Genomic DNA, 23,735 nt, shown 5'->3' with positions numbered 1-23,735 from the left:
CTGTGGTGCCTTCATGCTCCAGTGCTCAGAGGAGACCCTGTTCAGCTGAAAGCTGTGTGCTTCCCAAAAAGGTGGGCAAACAGGCCCTTGCTCCTAGCACATGTTCAGACAAGAGGGATTTTTTGGTAGATGAGTTTCAGGAGGGACAGGCTGAATGTTTGGGGCTGTCAGTGGTGAAGTTTTCTTGAAACAAGGGAACCCATGGATCTCATGCAGCCCTTGTTGTCTATCTGAGGTCAAAATGGAATCATAAAAGCAACTTTACAAATTAATGTTGTCATTCTCTTGGTCTGTCATAACCATCACTTGATCACCTAGAGAGTACATATGCACCACTTGTTACCTGTCCTTGCTGTAGAACAGGGTGTAATTGTTAGGAAGTCCTCCATCTGAGCCAGGCTTCCACCAACATGAAAAAGTTTCCTTTTCTAGAGAACGACATCTTATGATCTTAGGTTTTCCAGGGTATGTTTGACCTAGGGAAGTACAAAAACACAACTAGTTAAATTGGAAGTGGGCAATGCTTTTGGATGCTATCGTTGAATGAGAAGTCAACCAAGCAGTCCTCTTTTGAAGACAATAAAATTACATAAAACTGGACTGAATTGGGCAAATAACTCTGTCTGGGAAAAGGAGCAGTATTCTCAGAAAAGTAGATACATTTTACCTCAAACTTCTAAAATAGCTAGTAGAATTATTTTGATTTTTAGCATGAACATTTATTTTTTACCTAAACTCAAAGTGGTATATTTACCTCCAAATTAAACTATGAAGATGCGAAATAAATACATGACCTTTAGGGTTCATTCCCATAATCATTAAAATTGTTTATCTTCAGATAATTTTAAGATTGAATTTCACCTGCAAAAGAACTGAAATAGCATTCTTTGTGCATATTTGGGGTAAATTATAGGTCAGACAATTATAAAAAGAAGAAAATCAATGGGCTAGATGACAACCTGAATGTATTCATTATTTATTCAAATATTCCCTGTCAAGCCAAATACATTTAAAAATATTTCTTGTTAAGACTATTCTTATTAACTTAAACCAAGAACACAGACCATACATTTACATTCATTTTAAAACAACAAGCATGTGACCTTTTAACTAAAGCTTATCTTTATTTCATTAAAGTTCTGCGTAATTATCTCTAATAGTGTAACTATTCATATGCTAACTCCCAAGAACGTGACAGGCATAAAGTGAATATAGGGGTGGAGTAAGTGCCTTCCAGTATTGCCACCAAACAATCCTTAAATTAATAGTATAGAAAGAAAAGACAATCCAGCCATTTTCAAAATTGCCATACCGAACTTCAGAAGGAAGTAATTTAAGTAGATACATGCTTCAGTGGTGGTCAGGATAGATTGGGTAAAGCCTCAGACTTTCCTAAGAGAAAGTGTCTTAAGGAAAAAACAAGTGTTTCAGGAGGTGTTGTACCTACCAGCCAGACCTACTGTAGTCAGAGCCAGCTGCAAAATTATTTGAGCTGAAGAAATGAATCTCTGTTTCATGATGCCTGTCTCTCCTCGGGAGGAAGTATCAGATCAAGGGCTCACTGAAAAACACGCCATCATGCAACAGTCAGTAACAATGCTCAGCATGAACTGCGTATCGCTTGACTTGATCAAAGTCCTTTTTGAATTGCAGCTAATTGATTCTTGTTCTCTCTCAAAAAGGTGAGGCAACAACAGTTCCACTTGGAAGCTGAAAACCTGAATCTCAGAGAAGCAGGTAGGTCTTCCCAGAGCTCTTTGAATGGTTGGCAGTGCTAGGGTTACAATTTCCTAGCATTAGCAAATCTTGCATATTTCCTTGGCATCTTGGGATACTGGGTTCTTATCTTAGAATTCTAACTTCTAGATTAATTAATTAACCTAAGAAACCAGACTTTTAGCAACAAAAATATACTTCTACCCCTACTGATCCAAAGAAGAGGTCAACATACTTGAACTCTGAAAGTCCTGGGAACAGAAGTAAATGCAAGAGGTCCAACGTTTAATTAGAAGTTTATGAATTTTGATCCAATCTCAAAACTTTTCAATATATGGGACTGTCAATGTTGAATTAATTGAATTCACTTGAGCTGAGGAATGCTACACTTTCAGTGCATTCAACCGGTTGTTTTTACAGCATTTGATTTTGTAGTAAATCTCAGCTGACATACAGACGCGTGAGTGGTCACCAGCTGGGACCAAGACTCAGCCCCTGCAGTGGGCTCACACCACTAGATGTCCTCCGAATTCAGGTTACAGCTCTGGGTGCTCTGGAGTCCCTGTTGCTGCTAAATCTGTTTAGCCTGAAGAAAAGACATAACGACTTAAAGCAAACCTGCTTCTCCCATCAGTATGCTCAGTGCTTGGAGAAGGCAGCAGTCAGCTATTGGAGTCTCTGCAGCCAACCTCACTCTTTGAAACTTAAAAAGAACAATTTACTATCAAAGTAGGGAGCTCGTTATCTCAGCTTTCCACTCCTACCCCTAGCACATTCACAGGTACTTGTCTGCTTGCAACCCATTCCATATAGCACAGCATGGGAACAACTGTGTCCTTGGTGAGGAAAAATCCTTCATGGTTTATCAGATGACTCAATTTTCAGTATGCAATTCATTTTCCACATCAAGAAACTATAATACATCATCACACAAACGTTTTTCAATTGCAAAGCCAAGTGAAGTATCAGTTAATGCAGCTAAGTCTAAAACATGTTTACTTAGGATAATGTGGAAGAGAACAACAGTTGGCTACATTCCCATATGCCACTTCTGAATATCCAGTCATGTTTCAGGCGTGTGACTGAGCTACAGGCTGGAAAATTGCATCTGGGTTAGTTTTAAACTCACTCAGAGCATTTTGTGCATACACAGTGAAGAGAGAACAACTTAAATATAAATTCCAGTTTGGTGTAAACACATGCAGTCTTTATTACTGTAAACAAATGATAGGCACAAGCACCAGTGTTTGACTTCAGAAATTAGCCAAAAACTTATATAATGAGGTTATATAATGAGCAACACAGATGACTCTTCTCATAAAAAGCACATTTTTCTCAGGTGAAATAATGAAACTACAAACAGTAACTACTTCATGTATATATGATAGTATTTCCAATATTTTATTACTTCTAAAGATAGTTGGAACATTAGCAAAACACTGTACTTTCAAGATAAGATTCATACAGATAAACACCTAATACCATGATTATTTTTTCTCTTTTCTATGTGAAGAATTGATAGAAAGAGAAACTGATTACATTGACTGAAAGAATGAAATATTTTAATACAACAAAAGAGAGACATCATTAAGAAGGATATTTATTAGAGCACTCTTCAGGGAAAATAGGTGATTTTGTAAACTAAAGACATAAAGAATCAAATTAATAGCAAGCGGAAGAAATTAATGCATTTAAACAAAAGTGTTTTTCCTCTGGTGCTTTTGAAAATGAGATGATTGTGAACCACTTCTGTAATATGGCTGTGCGAATGAACAAAAGTGATACAAAGAAGGAATATGGACCTATCAGTGCCACAGACTAAACTCTGTCTATGGTTCTGGTAACCTACACTTGGGAAAGAAAAAAACAAACAGATTTTAGAACATAGCTACAAACATGACACAGAGACAGTCTCATGATGGTGATTTAAATAATTGGCTTTGTACTCCATGCAAGTGGTTGTCATCTGCAAACATAGGAGATAAACATGAAAAGAGGGTAAAATAAGAATGAAAAAGAGGTGTAAAATAAGAATGTTTCCACAGTTGCTTGCTATTCAGTATTTGTGACTCAAACAGGGCTTAAAAGTCTTGTGTAGATGTCTTTTTTTTTTTTAAAGACTTGCTTAATAAAAAGGCAATACTCATTTTGTCATAACTGTATCTAAAGTGCATCTTCCCTATCTATGACATGAAAATGTTTTCATAAAAGGGTAATTAGCATTATTGAAGATGCTATGAGGTAACGTCTCTCTTTTAGGACTGAATGCATCCTTTTATAAGGGATACAGTGGACATTGATTTGCCATAATGTCATCCAAAACCAAGACTTGAGTAACTCATAATTAAAAGATCATATGCCTGCTTTTGAAAATCTTGATTTAATTCCAACCAAGTTATTGCATTCTGACATTCTATGTGAATTTCTCCCTTTTAACACAGCTGTTAGATAGTATTCAACAGCTGCACATCACATGCCAGAATACAGTGCTTCCTGATGGAAGTGGAAACTATTACTGGTGTTTCAGAATGCACAGTTAGATATTCCTGTAATATAATTCTGCCCTGGAATTAATAATATAATGAAACTGTAAATTTGAAAACTGTGCTGGCATGCTACTACATGAAGATGAAAGCTAAACACCAATACTTAAAACAGGTGCTGTGAAGCAGAATTGGGTGAAATATGTCCTTGTCCTAATTGACTTTTAGTTCCTGCATTCTTTTCTTTCTTTCTTTCTTGGCTCTGCTGATGGATAAACTTCTTGAGATTGACAGAGAAGTCTTTACTCAGTTCTGCACAGATGGAAAAATTGTCTATCTACAATGTTTTCAGGCTTGCAGGAACAGGAACAACTGTGTATCAGCCACTGGCAATGACATTATGTGCAGCACAAGTTCTGCTTCTGTGGCTTAAGAAATCAAAAGCCAAAAGTACTTTACCAATCTCTACTGAAAAAGTTTGACATTTCCATTAGTCATGATCATAAACAATGTTCATCTTTCAGGCCTCGGGAAAGGCATTTTAAGGAGCTCTCAAAACACCGTCGGTCATTACCATTTGAAAGGCTGAACTACAGCTGTATGAAACCAAATACTAAAAAGGAACTTAATAAAGCAAAAATGTGACAGTCTGTTAGACCATCCAGAACATTCAGCTGTACTGTGGACATGGCCAGAGTCTGCACTCCCACACAGAGGTGACAAATGCCAACAGGGATGCATGTTCCCAGCCATGGCCTGAACATCTTGGCCAGATGTGTCTCTGACTGACAGTGATGGTTGGGATTATACTGCAAATTTAAAAGCTGTAGATGTGTAGTGCAACCAGAGTTCTGCTTTTCCCCTCTGAATGAGCCCTAATTGGATGTCTCTGAATCCCTCAGGCACCCAGTACTGCCTTCATGGTGATGTACAGGCTCCAGAGAAGATAAGAAGTATGTCTATGATCTGAATTTCTTGTGACTGATTGCAGCTGGCAACTTCAAGCATGTAGGTTCTGTGGTGCTCTTTCTGAGGAAGACGAATATCTGCTGCTGACCATGAACCTAGATATTCAGTTAATTTATTGGGACTAAGGACACATGTTTCTGTGTTGCATAAACTGGGAGCAGTGGCAAGGACTTTTAGATTCCACCTGAAAAGCCTAATAAGGGCTTATAATACATTTTTACAAAGTTTCCCTCCTAAGTTACCTCATAACAGCCCTCGGGCAGTCCTTCCTGTGATTAGCAGTCAAGATGTGATGATGAACTAAACAAATTTCCTCAGCCATGGAGACATCTTCCTCAGTCTGAAAACTTGGGTCAATTTTGAAAAAGGAAAATCACAAACTCCCAGACTTTTGAAAATAGTTTAGACCCTTACATCTCCATCACAGTATTTATGCTCTTAATTTGTATTGATTTTACAGAACTGAGCCTGAAATTTTCTTAAGAACTCTCACTACCTAAACTGAAAAAAAAAAAAAAAAAAAAAAAAGCCAAGAGAAGAAGAAATTACCATTATTCCTGCTTTACAGATAGGGAACCAAGGTAAAGAATACCCAAAAGATTCATAGTAGAAATGTAGAAATGTAACAAAAGCTAAAGCCTGATCATTTTCTACCATTTTTCTTTTCTTCTCTAAATAGCACCTCTACTGCCTTTGTTTTCCCACAAAAACAAAGCTAATGCTTTAGCTAACAGTAGTAATCTTACTCTACCAGTCTCACATCTCTGAATATTCCATTTTCTTCCCTTGTGGTTTGAATGTCTAGCTGTAATTTCAGGATTTATTTTTACAGCAATCTCTTACAGAAAAGAAACTAATAAAATCTAAAGAGTAAAATTTTAGAGACTGAAAGCTAGAATTTACATTAAAACTTGAAATATGATGTTCATTCATCTCTACCAACTGCCAAGCCCAACTCCACAATCACTATCTTTTTATGGTAATTTGAAGTATTTTTTATATAACGCATAGTCATAATGCATAAAATAAAATTTTCTACCTAGGGGATTCATGTAAGCTTTTCATTCCTCTCTTTCATGAATGTCAGATTACTCGAAAAGTTGAATAACAACAATTCCAAGGATAGTATATTACTGAAAGTATCACTGCTTTACTCCTAAAACTTAAAGAGAAAAAAAGGTCACTCTTTGTATTACCTGTTGTAGATACTGACATTCTAAGTAAATACACTTAAACATCAAGAGTGATACAGCCAGTGGTAAAATACTATGCACGCTTTCACTTATCTATTTCAAACAAAATTTTGTAGCAATGAGCTTCTGGTGCAGATTAAATTTACCCATAGACTGTGCTAGGCTACTTGGTTAAAGGCTAATCAACATCTGCACACGATGGGATAAAAACAGAGGCTGGGGAGGAACACTAGCAGCTTCCTCAGTGAAAACTGGGTGCAGGAACGAGCTGCACCTGACTACCAAAGCACACTCGGACCACTGTCCTCATGTGTAGCCCACCAAACAAATCCCCTTCCCCACTGACTCATTGACTGAAGGAGGCAGAACACTCATTAAGGGATGCAGTGGAAGAAAGGTTTTGGGAAGAAAAGGTTCAAGGTGGACCGGGGAGGAACAAGAATGGAAATAAGGGGAATAAACAGTTCAGTTCAGTGTAAACTGGTGGCTTGTTAGACTGAAACGAGTGCCTGATCACTGTAGTCTACCCTAGAATCTCATTAAATCTTATTTCTATCTCCTGTCTGGGTGGACTGTTCTGAGTGGTACCTTTGGAGGCCTGTGAGCTCTCAGTTGGATTAGCCAGTGAAAAAAGAGTCAGATTGCAAACCTCCAGATTCAAATGCAGATCCCACACAGCTGAGGAGAGCAAGAGAACCTGGGGCCAGCTGCTGGGTCAGCTAAACATCTAAAAGTAGCTACTGGAGCAATCAATTTCTTAATTGCAAATGCACACACATATATGTAGATCTATGTGTTAGGGCATTGTGGATGTGCATGGCCCCTGTGCAGGTTTTGTGCCCGTGTACCCACCCACTGGGAGCAAGTGCTCAGCTTTGGTACAGGCAGAAACTGAGGTTAGGGACTGAGAGCAGCCTCACATCTATGGCCTGACTGATTGAGCTGACTCTAGCACACTGAAATGCAGTGTTTTACCAAAAAAACCTTTGTTTAACTACCTGCTCTCTGCCATCCACTCCAAATACAATATTCTGTGAAGAAAGAATTTAGATGGGCAGCTTATCTGCCAGGGTAATAAAAGCTACTTATACATTCAGTAATTAACTTTGAAAGCACTAACTTCATCACTGTTTTTCTAACAAAATCAGTCTGTAAATAATTGGAAACAAAATAGATTATTTTCTAATTAAAAATATGAAAAGTCTGTATCTGCCTGAGACCAGGTGGGAAGATGTATAACTCAGTTACCAGAGTATTCTTTTGTTTGGCTCCATTTCAGTAAAGCTAATAAGAGCAATAAAAATACCATGAAGTTATTTGGCAGCTGGACATTATGCCATTACAGAGGAGCACATTTAACTGAGGGCGATAAATGGGGTTTTTTATGTGCATATTTAAAAGGGTATCAATAATGTGCAGCCAAATATGGCAGAAATAATGTTTGCAGTTACTCAGCCACGAAATAAGGTGAAATGTAGTTTAAAGATAGAGTTCAATACATGGTTCCTGCTTTAGAGAGGACAGAAATCTGTGTGAGAATGTGCATGCTGGGAACACTGACTCAAGATAGGCTAAATAGAACCTTCTACTGCTTGGTACTACATCAAAACATACAATTCTATCCTTCCACCAAATTTTATTCTGCTTTCATTATTTTCTTTGTCAGGAAGTGATATTATGAGCTTGAGGCACGTGCCTACATAATGTGACCGACAAAATGTGTTTTTTACTGAAGTTGAAACAGTGCCATAAGCACTGGCTTCATCATATCACTGATTGGAAAGGATCACAATAGAGCAAACCTTAACTTCTGCTGTAACCAGACCCGTGACTCTCATCCAAGTATTTCTACATCAAACAATCATTATTCAAACCATGTTTATTGTGATAGTCCTGAGAACAAAGACAGAATGCTGCTGTCTTAGGTACTGTACAAAGAAGAGTTCCTCCTCTTAAGAACTGAAAATATAAGTAGTCAATTAATAATAAAGTGCGGATAAAAGGGATCTAAAAAGCAGGTCAAGTTTGCATATTTTTGGGTTGAGATTATTTTATTAGTAAAAATAATATTCAAAATAATATTAAAAATAAAATTCAAAATATCCTATAAACTGAAAACTGCCTATGATGGGTCAGTTTTAGAAAATTAATTTCAGAATGTCACAAATTTTTTTTCAAGCAAGTCAATAAATGAAAATTTTCAAAATTCCAAAATGATCAAGTATCACCAAATAACATAAAGCATTTTGTTTTGCAGTTTTCCAGTAGAATATTTTCTGAAATCTAATCAAGTATTTGTAGGTTTTCTGATTTTCCAATTAAATCATGTTATGATGAAAAATTTCTGATAAATTTTAATTATACACAGAATTTCAATGAGTAATGAAGTGGCATGAAAATCTTGTTATTTTGACATTTCTGGGGGAAGATGCTGGTGAAGAGGTGAGGAGGTTTATTGCAGAGAGACAAAAATTATGAATACTTTAGAGAAAGCAAAAGAACAGGATTTTTAATGTAGTGAAGGGAACACAGTTATGGACATAAGTGTGAGAGATTAGTGGGAATAAGACAATGAGGAATGACACGGAAGTGGGAAAGGGGAAATAATCTGTTGGGAACAGGCAGCAGAAGGTCAGATGAAGCTGCAATTTTGAAAGTATTCCATGATCCTGTGTGAGTTGCAAAGCTCCACTGGATGCTGACCCCCAATAGCCCTTTCTTGGTGAACTCAGGCTGTGGGTTGGATGGAGGAGAAGCATCTCCTGCATCCTAGTACCTGCAAGCATCAGTGGGGCAATGCTGAAAAAAGCTGTGACCATGGCTCTATTTATTCCCTTCTAGTGGGACAGCCCATTTTGGCTGGGTTAGGGTCTGGAGTCTGTCTTCAAAATTTTATGACTGTGGTGAGACTGAAAGAAAGAACCTGGCTGCAGGGGGGTGAATTTTCTTCTTCAATCACAAAGGTACTTAGCAATTAACAGTACTAATAGCAGCACTAGAGAATAACAATTGTTTTCTGTTTTAGTGTTCTCTTTTCCAGGAGGTCCTCGGTAAGAGGTTGTAAAAATAACTGTTTCTTTGTGTTTTTCTGAGACTTATTGTATACTTACATTTGAATTGTTTAAGTGACTATAGAGTTATTCTGTGAAAGAGCACAATTACCAAAAACTACTACTACTACAATCAAACTTATAAAACCACTCAATGTCCTATTATTTGTGATCATGAACATTTCTCAAACATTCTCTAAGCTTTAAACTTGCTGGTAAAAGAGCTTTGTAGTTGCATGATAAAGGCCACCATTGATGCCATGTACAATTGAGTGGCACATTGGTTAGCTAAAGGAATGAAATAATGTTACCCTGGTAAATCTAAACCCAATTATTTAAGAGAAGTTGCTGACAATAATGGGCACACAACAATAGTAAACCTTCACCCTTCAGTGTGCTGAACTTAAAATAATTATCTTTTGTCACTCTTAAAGCATTATACCTTTAATACTGAAATATGTGGATATACAGAGAGGTATCTTTATCATGCCTAGATCTAATCTTGGTGGCATTATATGGATTTACTTGGGTACCTAACTTCTGACTAGACTTGTGTCTAAACACATTTTATAAATGGATTATTCTCTACAGGGGTTTATCGCTAATGTCAGTAAAAAATACACAGTATCCTCATGAGGAGAGTCTTTATACAGAAACTTGAATGTTCAAGCTACTGTGAACTCTCCTACATGCTAAACCAGTAAAAACTAGTAATAGTATCGACACAGCTCTGTCACAACCCTGTTAAGTCCTATATAGATTGTCATCTCCCAGGCTTAAAAAAAAAAAAAAAAAAAGTTTAGCAGTGGAAGAAGGCTGTCATTCCTAAAAGCTGCAGTATGCATTCTGAGGGAATTGGATTCAGCCTTTGATCATGAGTACAAATTTCCCTTATGGTTTCTTCACAACGAATATATAAACTGAGTGAAGTATAGCACTAACCTGCTCTACTCCCCGTCTTCAACTCAGGTTGCTAAACTTTGGAGATTCTCAGCTATGGTGCATTGTGGCTTAGACTTTTTTCTGTGTTTTGAAGAATAAGGAAATGACTTGGAGGCTGAGGCCGCAGACTGTGAGATTTTAATGCACTTGTTTACAGAATAACGACTAACACTGCTATCTCTGAAGGTTAAAGGTAAATTCATTAGTGAATTCATTCATTAACCCATTCATTCATTAACTCATTACTAGCTCAGCTCCTTAGGAACTGCAATGACACCACTGTGTCCTATTGATAAATGGCAATATTTGGATCTCCAACCATAAGTTAGCATGTGTCAAGAATCTATTTGAAGAAATTAATTTTGCTAAGAAAGAGGAAGCTTCATGGTGCAGCAAAAGCAAAACTTAGTTTCACAAATAACTAGCTATGGGATGTTAGTTTTCAGACTATGGATAGTGTTTAGTTTTAGACAAACAAATGCTTCTCTCTTCCCTCTGTATCAAAAAATGTGCCCAACTAGATTAACATGAATGTAGCAGCTTGCCCAGCTCCTCTTTGGAATTTGCACACTTGATTAAATAATGAAGAAATAGCTACTTTACCATTTGGAGAAGAAAATATTTCAAAGATTAAAAAATATATTCTACACTAGTCCAAAATCTATTTTCTTCAGTACTTGTCTGCTGTTTGGTAAAAAAAAAGAAAAAAATGAAGAAATTTTGGCTACAGCATGTATCAATGCATCAAGCTACACTTGGTTTTTTTCAGCAAATATTCTTGGTTCACTGTGTATTATATAGCTTCAGTGGCTGTGAAATTTTTTATTTGCACAAAGTCTCAGATTGGACCTACGGTGTGTACAGTAATTACCAAGTTTTATAGCCCTTATTACACAGTGTAATGGCTTAACCTTGGAACATGGAGTCAATGCTGGCATCCTCTGTCTTTGAAATGGCATGCTTCTTCAAGATTATAAATCCACATTCAGCCTAGGGGCCAAAGGGGAAGGTGGGAAGGAGGTATTGGTGTGATCCTTTCAGAGCTAATTACAAGCAAAACCATCTGATTTTTACCTGAAAGAAACTGAAACCAAAATTAAAAAGTTTCAATAACAGCAGGTAGACAAAGATTAATTTTTTATGCCCAAGCATCTGAAATATCAGGCCTGCATCTTTTAATCCTACAAAGGCTACTCACAAAGTCATAATGTTCCCCCCGCCTCCAAATTTGAATATCTGAAATAGCAGTGACATTTATTTTAGAAATATTTCATATCTACAAGGAATCAAAGAAAAGGCATAAGCATCAGAAACATTCATGCTTGCCCTCTGCAGTGTGAACTTAATGGTACATTGCAGCAAACCAGGAAATTTTATTAAGAACTGAAATAATTTTAATCATGGTAATTTAGATCACTAGAAATCAATTATTAGCCTCTATAATTACCATCAACCCATTTTCATATCCCAACACAATCAACTTTAATTTTTAGGTTTTTTTGTAGACACCCAGTTACCCAATCATATTTCAAATGGTAAAAACATTAATTTTGTGTGTAATCCACTATTTTTCTTCCACAGTCCCTGGAATAAAAACCTTATGCTGACATTTGTGAAATGGCAGGAGGAAAAATGCTGAAACTGTGGGTATTACTTTAGGTAATAACAGCAAGGCTTTTAAATTCTTGCTTGCATAAAGGCTGACCTTCTCTGTTGATATAAAAGTAATTTCTATTGAGACTTGGATCCACCCTTCAATTCATTATTGTTACCTGAATTTTTTCAAGTTACTTTTTCAATTATGCCTTTTTGTTCATATGTCTGAATCTGCTTGGCATCATGCTATGTAAAATTTGAAGGGAAAAATCACTGAAGACTAACACAGTCATGTTTTAAATTCCTCTTTTAATATAACCTTTGGTTTGCCCCATTGACAATATGTTAAATATATGGTCTGACACTGTTAAAATCCTGGCACCAGACTTTCAAGACTTTTTTTTTAAACTGAGCATGGTAGAAACCTTGAGCCAAAACCATTCTGGTTTCTGTTTTCCTTGAGATCTGCTTTTACTTGAAATCTGGGCTTCCTACACATGGTCACACTTCTGACAAGGCTGTCAATAAACCAGTCTTGGATGAAGAACACCAGCACACAGAACAAAACAGATGTGAAGCAGCTCAGGAAAGATCTCTGAGATCATCAAGTCCAACCTGTGACTGATCTCCACCTTGTCAACCAGCCCATAGTCCTGTATGCCATGTCCAGTAATTTCTTGAGTAAATTCAGCACCTCTTGAGCAGCCTGTTCCAATATTCAACAACTCTTCCCAGGAAGAAATTCTTCCTGATGTCCATCCTGGACCTCCACTGGCACAACCTGGGACAATTTCACCTTGTCCTGTCACTTGTCCTGCCTAGGAAAAGAGGCTGTCCCCCACCTGGCTACCCTCACCTTTCAGGGAGTTGTGGAGAGTGATAAGGCCCCCCTTGACCTTCCTCCAGGATGAACACCTCAGACACTCTTCACAGGATTTACTCTCTAGACTCTTCACTGACTTGGTTGCTCTCCTCTGGACTTGAACTCATGGAATATACTAAGGTCCTAAGAACCAGCCACAAAAGTGCATAGAAGAGGCAATTTTCCTTGTGCCCTACAGAGTTTTGTCCCTCAGGTGCAGCTGAGAGAGAGTAGGGAACTCAGTTTGCAAAGCTGCTGTCTGAATGAAGAACAGGTTTTCAGGTTACCTCAAGATGGTCTTTCAATACACAAAATGACAATAGAAGCTTAAGAGGGCAAATCTGTTGCAGGCAGTATGGATGGGTAATTGAGGCATTTTGAAATCTTTAGATGTAAACATACATTTCAAAAATAAGTAGACCAAGTAAGACACGGAATTCCATTGGGTTGGAATTCCATTTTTCTGGTTTTTAAACTCAGTTTTCCTAAACCTCATTTTTACTTCATTTTCTGAGTCCCATCTACATTCAGACATTTGTGTAGCTATGTTCTATATTGTATGTTGATTGGTACAAAAATTATTAACTCTTCAACAATATAGATCAATTATTCTTCAAAGAAAAATGCTGCTGAGTAACAAACACAATAAGAATATTTTCAGTTCAACAGCTACCTCTCTGGTGATCTTAAACTGCTTCAGAAGCCTACAGCCTACCTCAATTCTCTATTCTGGACCACAGTGTGAATTCCTCTGGATGCACAGACATCCAAAATCATGCAGATTGAGAGTCAGCCACAGGCGTAAAGATCTGAACACTCAGCACTAACCCCACATACAGATTTGTTGCTGCCCTCCGAGGAAGTTGAAAGTGCAGTCAGAATGATACATTACCCTATCCAGATAAGAGCAGGAAAATTTGGAAGGTTAAATAAACACAGCAACATTTAGCCACTGCTCATAGCCCACTTAGTCTTTGATATGAAAAAGAAATCAAGGTGACAGTTCCTTCAGCAGAGATTTCTCTAACATTCTTCCTCCACAGATGAAAAAGGACAGTGGTTCTGCAAGTTGTTGATGCACCCTGCGTTTCAAAATCTGCTTCACTATTTCAGTTTCCCACTCTTACTGATCAGCTCTTTAATCACATAAACAAAATTCATTCTTTGAAAGGTGAAACAGGTGCTTGGAAACACTGACATATGCAGAGACGCAGATGAAAGGAAAAGGTCACTAACTCTTTTCTAGGTCTCAAAACCTCTAACATGAGCAAGAGTCATTACATTTTTAACCTGTGTATACTTAGAGGAGTTTCACAATTATGCTTATACAACAGTATAGGCAAACAGAAAATCTCCAAGTCAACAAGTACACAAAACCAGCCACACTGCTCTACAAAGTGCTTTATTCTTCAGGAATCTGAAGGCTTAGTAGCAAGTTCTCAGTGTCTGTTTTGCTATGGAATTAAATTCACTAGTATACACTTTAACATTAAATCAGTTTTATGTGACTGAATTAATGAATTTTTGCCACTTAGTGCATTAAATATAAACAATCAGTTCTTTACTAGAAACTACAAGGGATGGGAAATAATTTGTTCTTTTGGTACCATGACAAGGCAAATACAGATTATGGGGTAAATGCATCAAATGTCTATGTAAATCACCAGCAGAATGCACTGCTGCACCAATAATATCAATAACTACGTTAAAAACCAGTGCAGATATACAGAGAGCAAATGTTAAAATGAGATGCAGTTCTTCAGGTTGTCCGCATGTGAAATTGGTAGGAACCCTCATCGGTTCAAAATCTTTGAAACTCAGTTTCAAAGTCTCAGTTTAGATATGTGCTGCTGCTGCTGTATATGACCTAGCATTATCTGTAGTTTCCAACGTGGAAGTTCAAGTTTTGGAACACAAAACTCCACATAAAAGGAGGGAAAATAATTGAGAGCAGATCATGGTGGACACCAAGTCTTCCAGATACAATCCTAGACTTTGAGATGACAGAAGTGACTATCAGAAAGCACATGTATATTCTGCTGATGAAAAGGGAGAATTAGAACTCAGTGCTAGGGTTTTACTTCCAAACCTTCCAACAGCTGAGTCTCCGACATCTTGCTCATCTGCAAAACAGATGGGCATCTCACTGAGATGTGTGTCTTTTTAATTACACTTATAGCTATCAAGCTGATTGAAATAAATGTTTCCAAGATACTTTGAGGACTTTAGATTAAAGGATTGAAGATTATTCATGAGATGAACTATTGGTAGTAGTGATTTTGTTGTAAATAATTAAAAAAAAAATCCAAGTGGCAGAAATTGTAGTAAACATTTCAAGGAATCACAGAATGAAGTTAGAAGAGCTTTGGAGAATGTCTAGTCCCCTGCAGTGCTCAAAGCAGGGTCAGCTAGAGCAGTTTGCTGAGTTCATGTCAATCATGTCCAGTTGGGTTTTGAATATCTCCAAGGACAGAAATTCTACAACCTCTCTGGACAGCCCTTGCCACTCTGATTGCCCTCACAGTAGATAAGCTTTTTCTTATGTTTATGTGCATTTTCTTGTACTACTGTTCTTGCTGTTTCTTGTCCTTTCCCTGGATGCCACTTGTAAAAGTCTGGCTTAATCTACTTCACTTCCCCATTTACCCATTGATGAAGCTCCCCTGAAAGTTCTGTTTTTCTGGTAGAATGGTTCCATCTCTTTATTATCTTAGACATTTTTTCTGGACTTACTGTGGTGTGCTTGTGTTTTTTTTCCACTAGGGATCTCCAGATAGAACTTCAGGTGCTTTAGCCTGAGGCTGTCTAACCCTTCAGGACAACACTTGAAAAATAAAGCTGAAATATACAACTAATTCCATTGAGTGAGAAATATACAACTAATTCCAAGGGAGAGATAATGAGACCAGCTCTGAGAAGAATTTTGCATTAGAGTTCTGTAATGCTCATATTCCACCGGTGTATATGTATAAGAACTGGCATGGAGGATCAGAAAATTCTGGTTCTAATCCTGAATCTCCTGGTTCTAATCCTGAATCTCCTATTTTATTTTATATTATCTTTTTCCATTAGTCAAAACTGGATTCCTTTTTTAGAGGAAATCTGCTTATAACAAAGGCATCAGCCAATGGCTGAATTCCTTTATAAACCACTTTATTTTTGACTTTACAGCCAAGCCATTAAATAAGTCATATAAATTCTCAACCTGGGAACAAACTGTCATTCTTCAGAAAGTTCATCTGTTTGGCTAACTGCATGGAAAATAAAAGCTTTGTCATTTCTTGGTATTTTTCTCTCCCTCCATTAGCATTCAGGTTGGTAACCCCTAACGAGAGCTACAGGCTTGGCATTTCTATTTGAGTGCAATTTTCACTGATTGCAATGAAACTATATCCCAGAACGTCTTAATGATAACCATTTTATAAAAATTCTAGATTGACAGCACACATCTTATTGCTGAGGAACATGAGTCTTTGTCCTTTATAGCATCTACAAAATATGCAGGTCTATTTTTCCTACAGCTTAAGTTACACAATTAGGTTTGACACTAAAACCCAGTAAAGCCCCCTACGATCAAAAGAGTCCTAGGCTACATCTGGGTGGAACACCCAACTGTGGTGGCCTGGGCTGGATGCCAGGAGCCCACCAAAGCTGCTTAGCTGATCAGGGGAGACAAAACACAAGGAAAGGCTCCCGGGTCCAGATAAGTCAGAAACAGATTGCTCACCAATTACTGCCACAGGCGAAATAGACTTGACTTAGGGAAACGAGTTGAATATATTACCAACCAATTCAGAGTCAGATAATGAGAAATAAAAGTAGAGCTTAAAGCACTTTCCCCCAGTCCCTCCCTTCTACCCAGGTTCACCTTCACTCTCAATTTCTCTACTTCCCCTCTGCCCCCACCCCCAGTCAGGGTAGGCAGATGGGGAGGAGGCTGTGGTCAGTTCATCACACAGAAGAGACTCCTCACACTCTTCCCCTTCTCCCATGGGGTCTCTCCCGTGGGAGACAGTCCTCCACAAACTTCTACTCAACATGACTCTTTTCCATGGGCTGCAGTCTTTCATTAGCTGCTTCAGGACAGGTCTCCTCCACAGGGTGCAGTCCCTCAGGAGCAGCTGCTCCATCTTGGGTTCCCAACGGGGTCACAATCCTGCTCCAGGCTGGGCTGCTCTCTCCACAGCCCACAGGTGCTGCCAGGAGCCTGCTCCAGCACGGGCTTCCCGTGGGGTCACAGCCTCCTTGGGGCACCCACCTGCTCTGTGTGGGCTCCTCAGGGGCTGCAGGTGGATCTCTGCTCCCCCAGAGCTCCCTGGGCTGTGGGGCACAGCTCCTCCCCAGGGCTGCACCAGGGGCTGCAGGGGAATCTCTGCTCTGGCAGCTGGAGCAGCTCCTGCCCCTCCTCCTTCACTGACCCGGTCTGCAGAGCTGTTCTGCTCACACATTCTCACTCCTCTGTCCCTTCTGTGAGTGTGCAGCAGTTTTCATCCCAGAAGTGCTGCCACTGCCACTGGTGGTCTATGCCTTGGCCAGTGGTGAATCCATCTTGGATCTGTCCAGCATTAGCTCTGTTGGATGTGGGAGAAGCTTCTGCCAACTTCTCACAGAATCCAGCCCTGTCGTCCCCTGCTACGAAACCCTTCTCACACAAAAATACACTGACTAAAGACATTGTGAATTGAGGGAAATGGGCTCTCTGCCAGCTCTACCATGGCAGCGCAGAGGAAGAAAATACTCATACTGGTTGTTGTAATGATTAATGTACCATCCCTCTTCTTAAGCCAAGAGATGAGGTTTGAATCACAGACAGCTGGTATGAAACAAAATTGTTTTCAAATAACTCCATTCTACACAGTGGTGTTGACCTTTGTTGATGGTGTCAGGGTATGATGAGTGGCTTGGGACGTTGCTTATCCTTTACACCCTCAGCTGCACTGGATACTTCTTGGCCACTGATAACACTTTGTGCCCTTGAATAGAGTAAGTCTGTAATTTTGTGAGAACAAAAGCTCTTTTAGTAACCGTTTTGCAATACTGACTCAACAGAAGTTAAGCTCTGAAATGCGTCAATAACACCTGATTAAAGCCTAGAAGAAAAAAAAAAAGAAACATGTTTTTCCATGCAGTGGAACTAAAAAAGCCTGATTTTCTAAGAAGTTATTTTATCTTATTTTATTTTAACACTAGCTTCCTTCTTCCTGATATCCTCCATTATACTTCATTGGCCAAGAGACTGAAAGGCTATGGCTGGGCTGGAGATAAACTTATGCCATTGGTGCCATCAAGTTGGCTTGAATGGCCAGCACAAATATGCTGATAGTCTAACAGTCTTTTGCCAAAAGGACCCCCACGTTAAATAAATTCGGCACAATCTTCCTTTCACATCAGCAGAAACACTAATTGGGACCTCTGGCTCACTAATGGGTGTCTGCTCCATTTGACAATTTTTAGAAAAAAAAATTATTTATATTAGCTTTGGTAACTTTATCTACTTTTATAGATGATTTACACTGGACAATAGTATAATCAAATATTTGAAGGAATGGGCCTATAGTTTGTGCAATCAGTTAGCTTCTTTAGTAAGCCAATAGCAGTTTCATACTTCAAATATTCAAGAATTATTTTAAAGTTTAATTTTATTTTTCTGATAAGCCTGTAACAGTGTTTCTGTTCACTCTGATAATACAGTTCTCTTTTTATGGGTTGCCGTCTGAGCAAAGAGGCTTTTAAAAAATATGTGGACTACAAATTATTGTCTCACTTGGATAATAATGGACTTGCTTGGTCATTTGCCTAGAAACCAGGAGGTATAAGTTAAATTATCATCTCATCCTAGGAAAATCAGTCCCAAATATCTTATTGGTTTGGCACACAATAATCTAGGCTAGAATTGTTCTCTAGCCCTCTTTTTTTTGCATTCTGGCTGAGAATGCAAGAGTTAAAGTGATGGAAAAAAAGTATATCCAGGACAGACTCTAACCATAGGTTCATCTTTAAGGTGCTTAGATGGGAAGGAACAAGGTTTGCTTGATCCTTGATCAAATCTTCTCTTTATTTCAGTGGCAGCTTAATGTAAAATACACAAAGAGATCTGAAGGAAGGAAACAAAATACTTTAGAATAGAAAAGCAAAAGAATGTGCAAGATAGCCTGGATCTGAATTCAAATGTGACAAATTACTTGCTGCTTAATTGGCAGGGTGGTTGAGACTGCTACAGAAGTTAAGGAAGAACATGAAAAACAGAGAGGTTTGTGTGACTGATTTGGAACTGTCTTTGAGCCTTGTCTAGCTTGCTCTGCTGGTGACAAACTCACAAAGAAATGTCAAAGAGACAGGCCAGTAGTTTTGTTTGGACAAAAGTCAGAAGGAAAGTTGTAGATTTGTTTGGCAATTACTACAGAGAAGACAGATGGAGCTGTCTATTCAGATGAATAAGACATGGATGGAGAATGAAAGAGGATCAAGCAAGGACTTCTGAAGAGAAAGAAGAGAGAGGATATATAGTAGAATCGTGGAAGACAAAGGTGAAAAGAAAACTGCCTCCTGTTGTGTGTATCTGTACATGTGAGCATGCAGAAGGGAGGGAAGGCTGAGAAAGAAAAGACTGTGGTAAGGGAGAGGGACCAAATTAGTTACCTCTGCATTTTTTATTTTTTTTTTAGAGAAATCAAATACTTGGCAATTAATTGATATTTCATAAGCTGCATATTAAACATTGAAAGTTTGCATATAAGGACTTGTGGTGTTGCCATCCTGAAATTAGCCAACTATTTCTGTTTGTCAAATTAGACTTGCAGAAGCATGTATTTGTTTAACTTTCTTTTCAAAAGAAATGTCCTAAAAACATGTTCCAAAAATGCTCTTGAAGAGCAATCAATATTGTTTGTCTGAACAAAGGTAAGAAAGCCAAAAAAGCTAGGTGACCTTAACTCTAGACTTACAACAGCTGTTTAATGTGGAATGTGGAAAACCAAGTACATGTTTGCTTAGAACCCCATGAAGTCCTGTGAACATTTGCAGCTTAAATGTTTGAATAAACAAACCTGCAAGGTTAAGAAGCATGACATCCATATGTTCTCCTGCGTGTGTTGAATTACACTAAGTTAGATATGACAGGTAAATCTCATTGCCAAGACTGAAAAGATCAGCTAAGTACAAGAAGTACGTCTTACTGAGAGCCCTGCTAATGAAGGATTAGAAAAGCAGAGGTGACCGTGTGGGACATGCACACAGGAATCATTTAATTTGGGAAATGCTGAACACAGAAAAAGATTGTGTCTGTATGGAAGCAGATTGTAAAAAAATGCACTAAAAATCGAAAACAAAAGCAGCAGAAAGACCCAGCAGTGCCACCTAAATTTCATGGGACCTATTAAGGTTTAGCAGAACAGCACAAACCCACAGAACTAAAGAATAATTAATGCTAGAGGATCTCTAATCCATCCTTTGCTGGAGGCGCTTACTCACGAGACCAGAACATGTTGCTCTGGGTTTATCCACTCACAGCATGAAAATGTCAAGGGATGGGTACTGCACAATGTCTCTGAGGCAGCATGTTCCACTGCCTGACTGTCCTTAGGGTGAATAAGCACTACCTGGTGCTCAGCAAGAACCCCTCTTATTTCAACATACGCCTGTTGTCCTCCAGAGCCTGCCCTCACCCTCCAGTCACTTCCCTGCAGGTAATGGAATACTGCCATCAAAATGGAGGCCTGTATTTTTCCTTTCTGTTTCTAGATCTACCATCCCATTGTCACTGTCTGGTTGCAATCCAAATCCTTTACTTTCTTGGAGCACTTTTCTGAATTTTAGGCTGCCTTTCTGATGCAATAATTGTGTATTAATTCTATGATGTTCGTTGCCCTTTCTCCATCTTGGAAGCAAATGAAAAGTGTGAAATGAGAAGGACAGTTCCTTCAGTCACATTTGGCTAAGTGTGAACAACCTAGGAAAAAAGGAAAAAAGTCCTTAACCTACATGAAAAAGGGTATGCGAACACCAACTTTATATGAATGTCTATATTTCTATGAAAGGAAACAAAATTGAAATAGGTCATGAAAATTTATTCTAATGACCTACTGCTGTTTCTTCAAAACAGTCTTAACTTGAAAAGATAGATTTGTTTCATTTTTCTGGAATAAATTTTATTAAATAAAAAAAATTTCATCAGCTTCCATAGAACTGTCAGCTATGACAGCAAAACAATCTAAAACCCCACCAAAACACCAAAAGCAGTTATGTGTATGACAATTTCCAAGCCATATATTGACACTGAATTATTTGCCTCGTTACACTCTATGTTCTGACTTCCCTCTGTCCATATTATCTGTGTATGGATGCAGTTACAAATCCACTTTGTTGCAAATAAACTAGGTGGTCTCAGTAGGGAGGATAAACAGTACCAGGGGTTCAGGAAAGACTTTGAGCCAGCTCTTATACACTCAGGACAAATGGCTGATAATGAAACAGCCTTTAAATCAGGAATTTTATTATAGGCTGAGGAAAGGATTACACATTTTTACTGGTGTAATACTATCAGCCTTCCCTAGCCAGTTTGGGATGAGCATTCCAAAAACTGCACAAGAACAAGAAGCAAAAAAAACCACAGCAACCCACTGCTAAAACAAAACTTATTCAAACTTTGTGTGCAGAAGAAATAGCTCAAGAACATTTTGTTCTTGGGGAAAAAGTAATTCCAAAATCTACAAGGCTAGAAAGAGCTTGGCCTGATGCAGCTGCCTTTGGTTACAGATGAAAAAGATTAGCATAGGTGGCCATGTGTTTTCCTCTGTCATTTTCATTAGAGCTGCATGTTCCCAGCTGTAGTGTGCTCCTCTTAATGTCACTGTCTGCTGTTAGAGGCACCACAAGGCCTCCTGGCCTGTCAGAAAAAGGCTGTTTGCCTGTTCAATAACACCACTGACAACAACTGTTAATGTTTACAGCTATTGAAATGAATGCAGTTATTTCAGCAGCAAATTATCAGTTCATTGTTCTTAGCCCCCAAGGCTGGAGATACCTCCCCAAGGCCCTGGGAGCACATCCATAATTCTCTTCAGGGTGGGAGAGGCTGATGTTACTTCCTCAAGGATGGATACAATTAAGAATGATGTGCAGAGGAAAGACATCACCTTGCCCTTACTCAGCAACAGAAAATACGGTAAGGTTTTGAAATTCTCATACACTTTCCCCCCCACTTTTTTTGTTGTTGTTGTTTTTCTGTTTTGTTTTGTTTTTGTTTGTGGGTTTTGGTTGGTTTTTTTTTTGTTTTTTGTTTTTTGTTTTTTGTTTTTGTTTTTGTTTTTGTTTTTTTTTTTGGTAATGCAAGGCATAAGGCTTGCGAGTTCCAGTGACTTTTTTTTTTGTGTTGTATGGGGAGTGCAATGCCCTCTTCCTCACACAACATGAATATATAAGTACCTTGAGAATACTTAGGAAAAACTAAAGTTCCACTCTGACTCAGAATGTCTTCTAGATCATGGGAAAGGGAAGATCTTTATTTTAAATAAAACTATGCTATTTATATGCAATAACTCAGGAAATAGGCTTAGAAAATTTCTAATATAATGCAGCAGACCTCCAGTAATACCTTCAGTGATTACATTGATTTGAAGATAAAAATATTAATCTCCCTATTTTTGTTTATAAACAACTGAAATGAAAACCTGACTTAGAGTGTCCCCTTCATCACAATAAATAGACCAATATGATCTCTTGGGATTCCTCTCTTGAAATATCTACCTTCCCTATTTTTGAATGTCAGTAGCTGTGTATTTATTCTTTCCATTCTCCGGTTGCATTTTCCAATGCTGTATTCTGAAAGGGCTCTTATTGCATCAGATGGTCTAATTTTTCAGATGCTTCCCCTTATTCAGATAAAAAAAGGAACTTTTTATACAAATAAGCGGAGAAATTGTACATCTCTTTTAGTAAACAGCTGATTTCAACTATACTGAGGTAATACAAAAATAAAAAAGCCAATACAGCTTACAATTTTCCCCTCCAAATTTCACAAAAATTTCACAACTGCTCTCACACCTCATCAACTGTACAGAAATTACATTATTTCCATCTTCTGTGATGGGATAGTGAAATTGAACATAGCTGAAAATAAAACTTGAAAGGTTATTTCACTATCAAAGCTTTTATGACTATATGTACTTTTAAATTTTAATACTGTATGTATTTTTTCCTGTTTAAAAAAAGCAAGATGAAGCAAAAACATAAACTTTCCTTTAAAAAATATTTTTACCACCTTTTGCAGTTTGTTTTTAGGATGATGTACAGTTAGGTTTTTAAGGATTAGAGTGAACTCATGCAAACTGTTTTTGCAAAGCATGCTATTATTAAACAAGCTGCTAACAAAAATAATTTGTGTAACATTGGATTTTTACACTTTATCTTTCAAATTTCAGGTTGAGATGCAGTCTTATTGCTAACACCTGACAAACTGAGAAGGAAGTAGAAAACCATAAACTAAGAAGGCATTTGGAAGAACTTGTAGAGAAAACAATTTTGATGAAAGTATTGTTGCAAGCCAACAACAATGACACTGAGTGTTTCACAAAAACCTCTACAATAGAAATAAACCTGAATATCACAAAACTCAGATCATAAATTTAAGCCTTCACTGCCTGTCCCAGCAAGATGAAGTATTAACTTGTCCCTTAAGAGTTTTTCATGCTGAGGAAAGAAGTGAAAAGACAAATCTTATGTTGACCTAAATGTATTGGATGGAAGAGAGTAACAATAATCTTGACACAGGGTAGCACAAAAGAGAAGAGCCACAGGTTTGGGATGGGGTTGGCAAGTAACTGCAGTGGGGCTGAACAGCCCTCAAGGGTGAGGACAAGGTGCTTAAATGCTCTTCATAAAATAAACGGCCTGAGTGCACTGACTGTAGAGAAAGGGAGGAAGAAGA

At 38.1% G+C, this 23,735-nt stretch overlaps 1 protein-coding gene and 1 long non-coding RNA gene across 5 annotated transcripts in view; one reads left to right on the top strand and one right to left on the bottom strand.

Moving 5' to 3' along the window:
* The window catches only part of PRLR (prolactin receptor), a 150,601-nt gene that overhangs the window by 20,356 nt on the left and 106,510 nt on the right, over positions 1–23,735 (bottom strand). For 2 of the 4 annotated variants that reach the window (XM_056513313.1, XM_056513314.1), the window contains 2 exons: positions 1,448–1,561; positions 344–476 (listed from right to left, as the gene is read on the bottom strand). In XM_056513313.1, the coding sequence (XP_056369288.1) occupies positions 344–476; positions 1,448–1,517 (203 nt within the window). In that variant the 5' untranslated portion in view covers positions 1,518–1,561. Of the gene's footprint in view, positions 1–343; positions 477–1,447; positions 1,586–23,735 lie in introns of those variants that run through there. The other 2 variants (XM_056513315.1, XM_056513316.1) reach the window with 2 other exon arrangements.
* On the top strand, positions 1,687–23,414 carry LOC130264798 (uncharacterized). The gene is made up of 3 exons (XR_008842516.1): positions 1,687–1,737; positions 21,815–21,974; positions 23,230–23,414. It is a non-coding gene; the product is annotated as an uncharacterized LOC130264798 (long non-coding RNA).

This window comes from Oenanthe melanoleuca, chromosome Z (genome assembly GCF_029582105.1).
Source record: "Oenanthe melanoleuca isolate GR-GAL-2019-014 chromosome Z, OMel1.0, whole genome shotgun sequence".
Taxonomy (NCBI): Eukaryota; Metazoa; Chordata; class Aves; order Passeriformes; family Muscicapidae; genus Oenanthe; species Oenanthe melanoleuca.
Note: the sequence above shows the minus strand (reverse complement) of the source record. Positions and strands in the feature narration are given on the sequence as shown.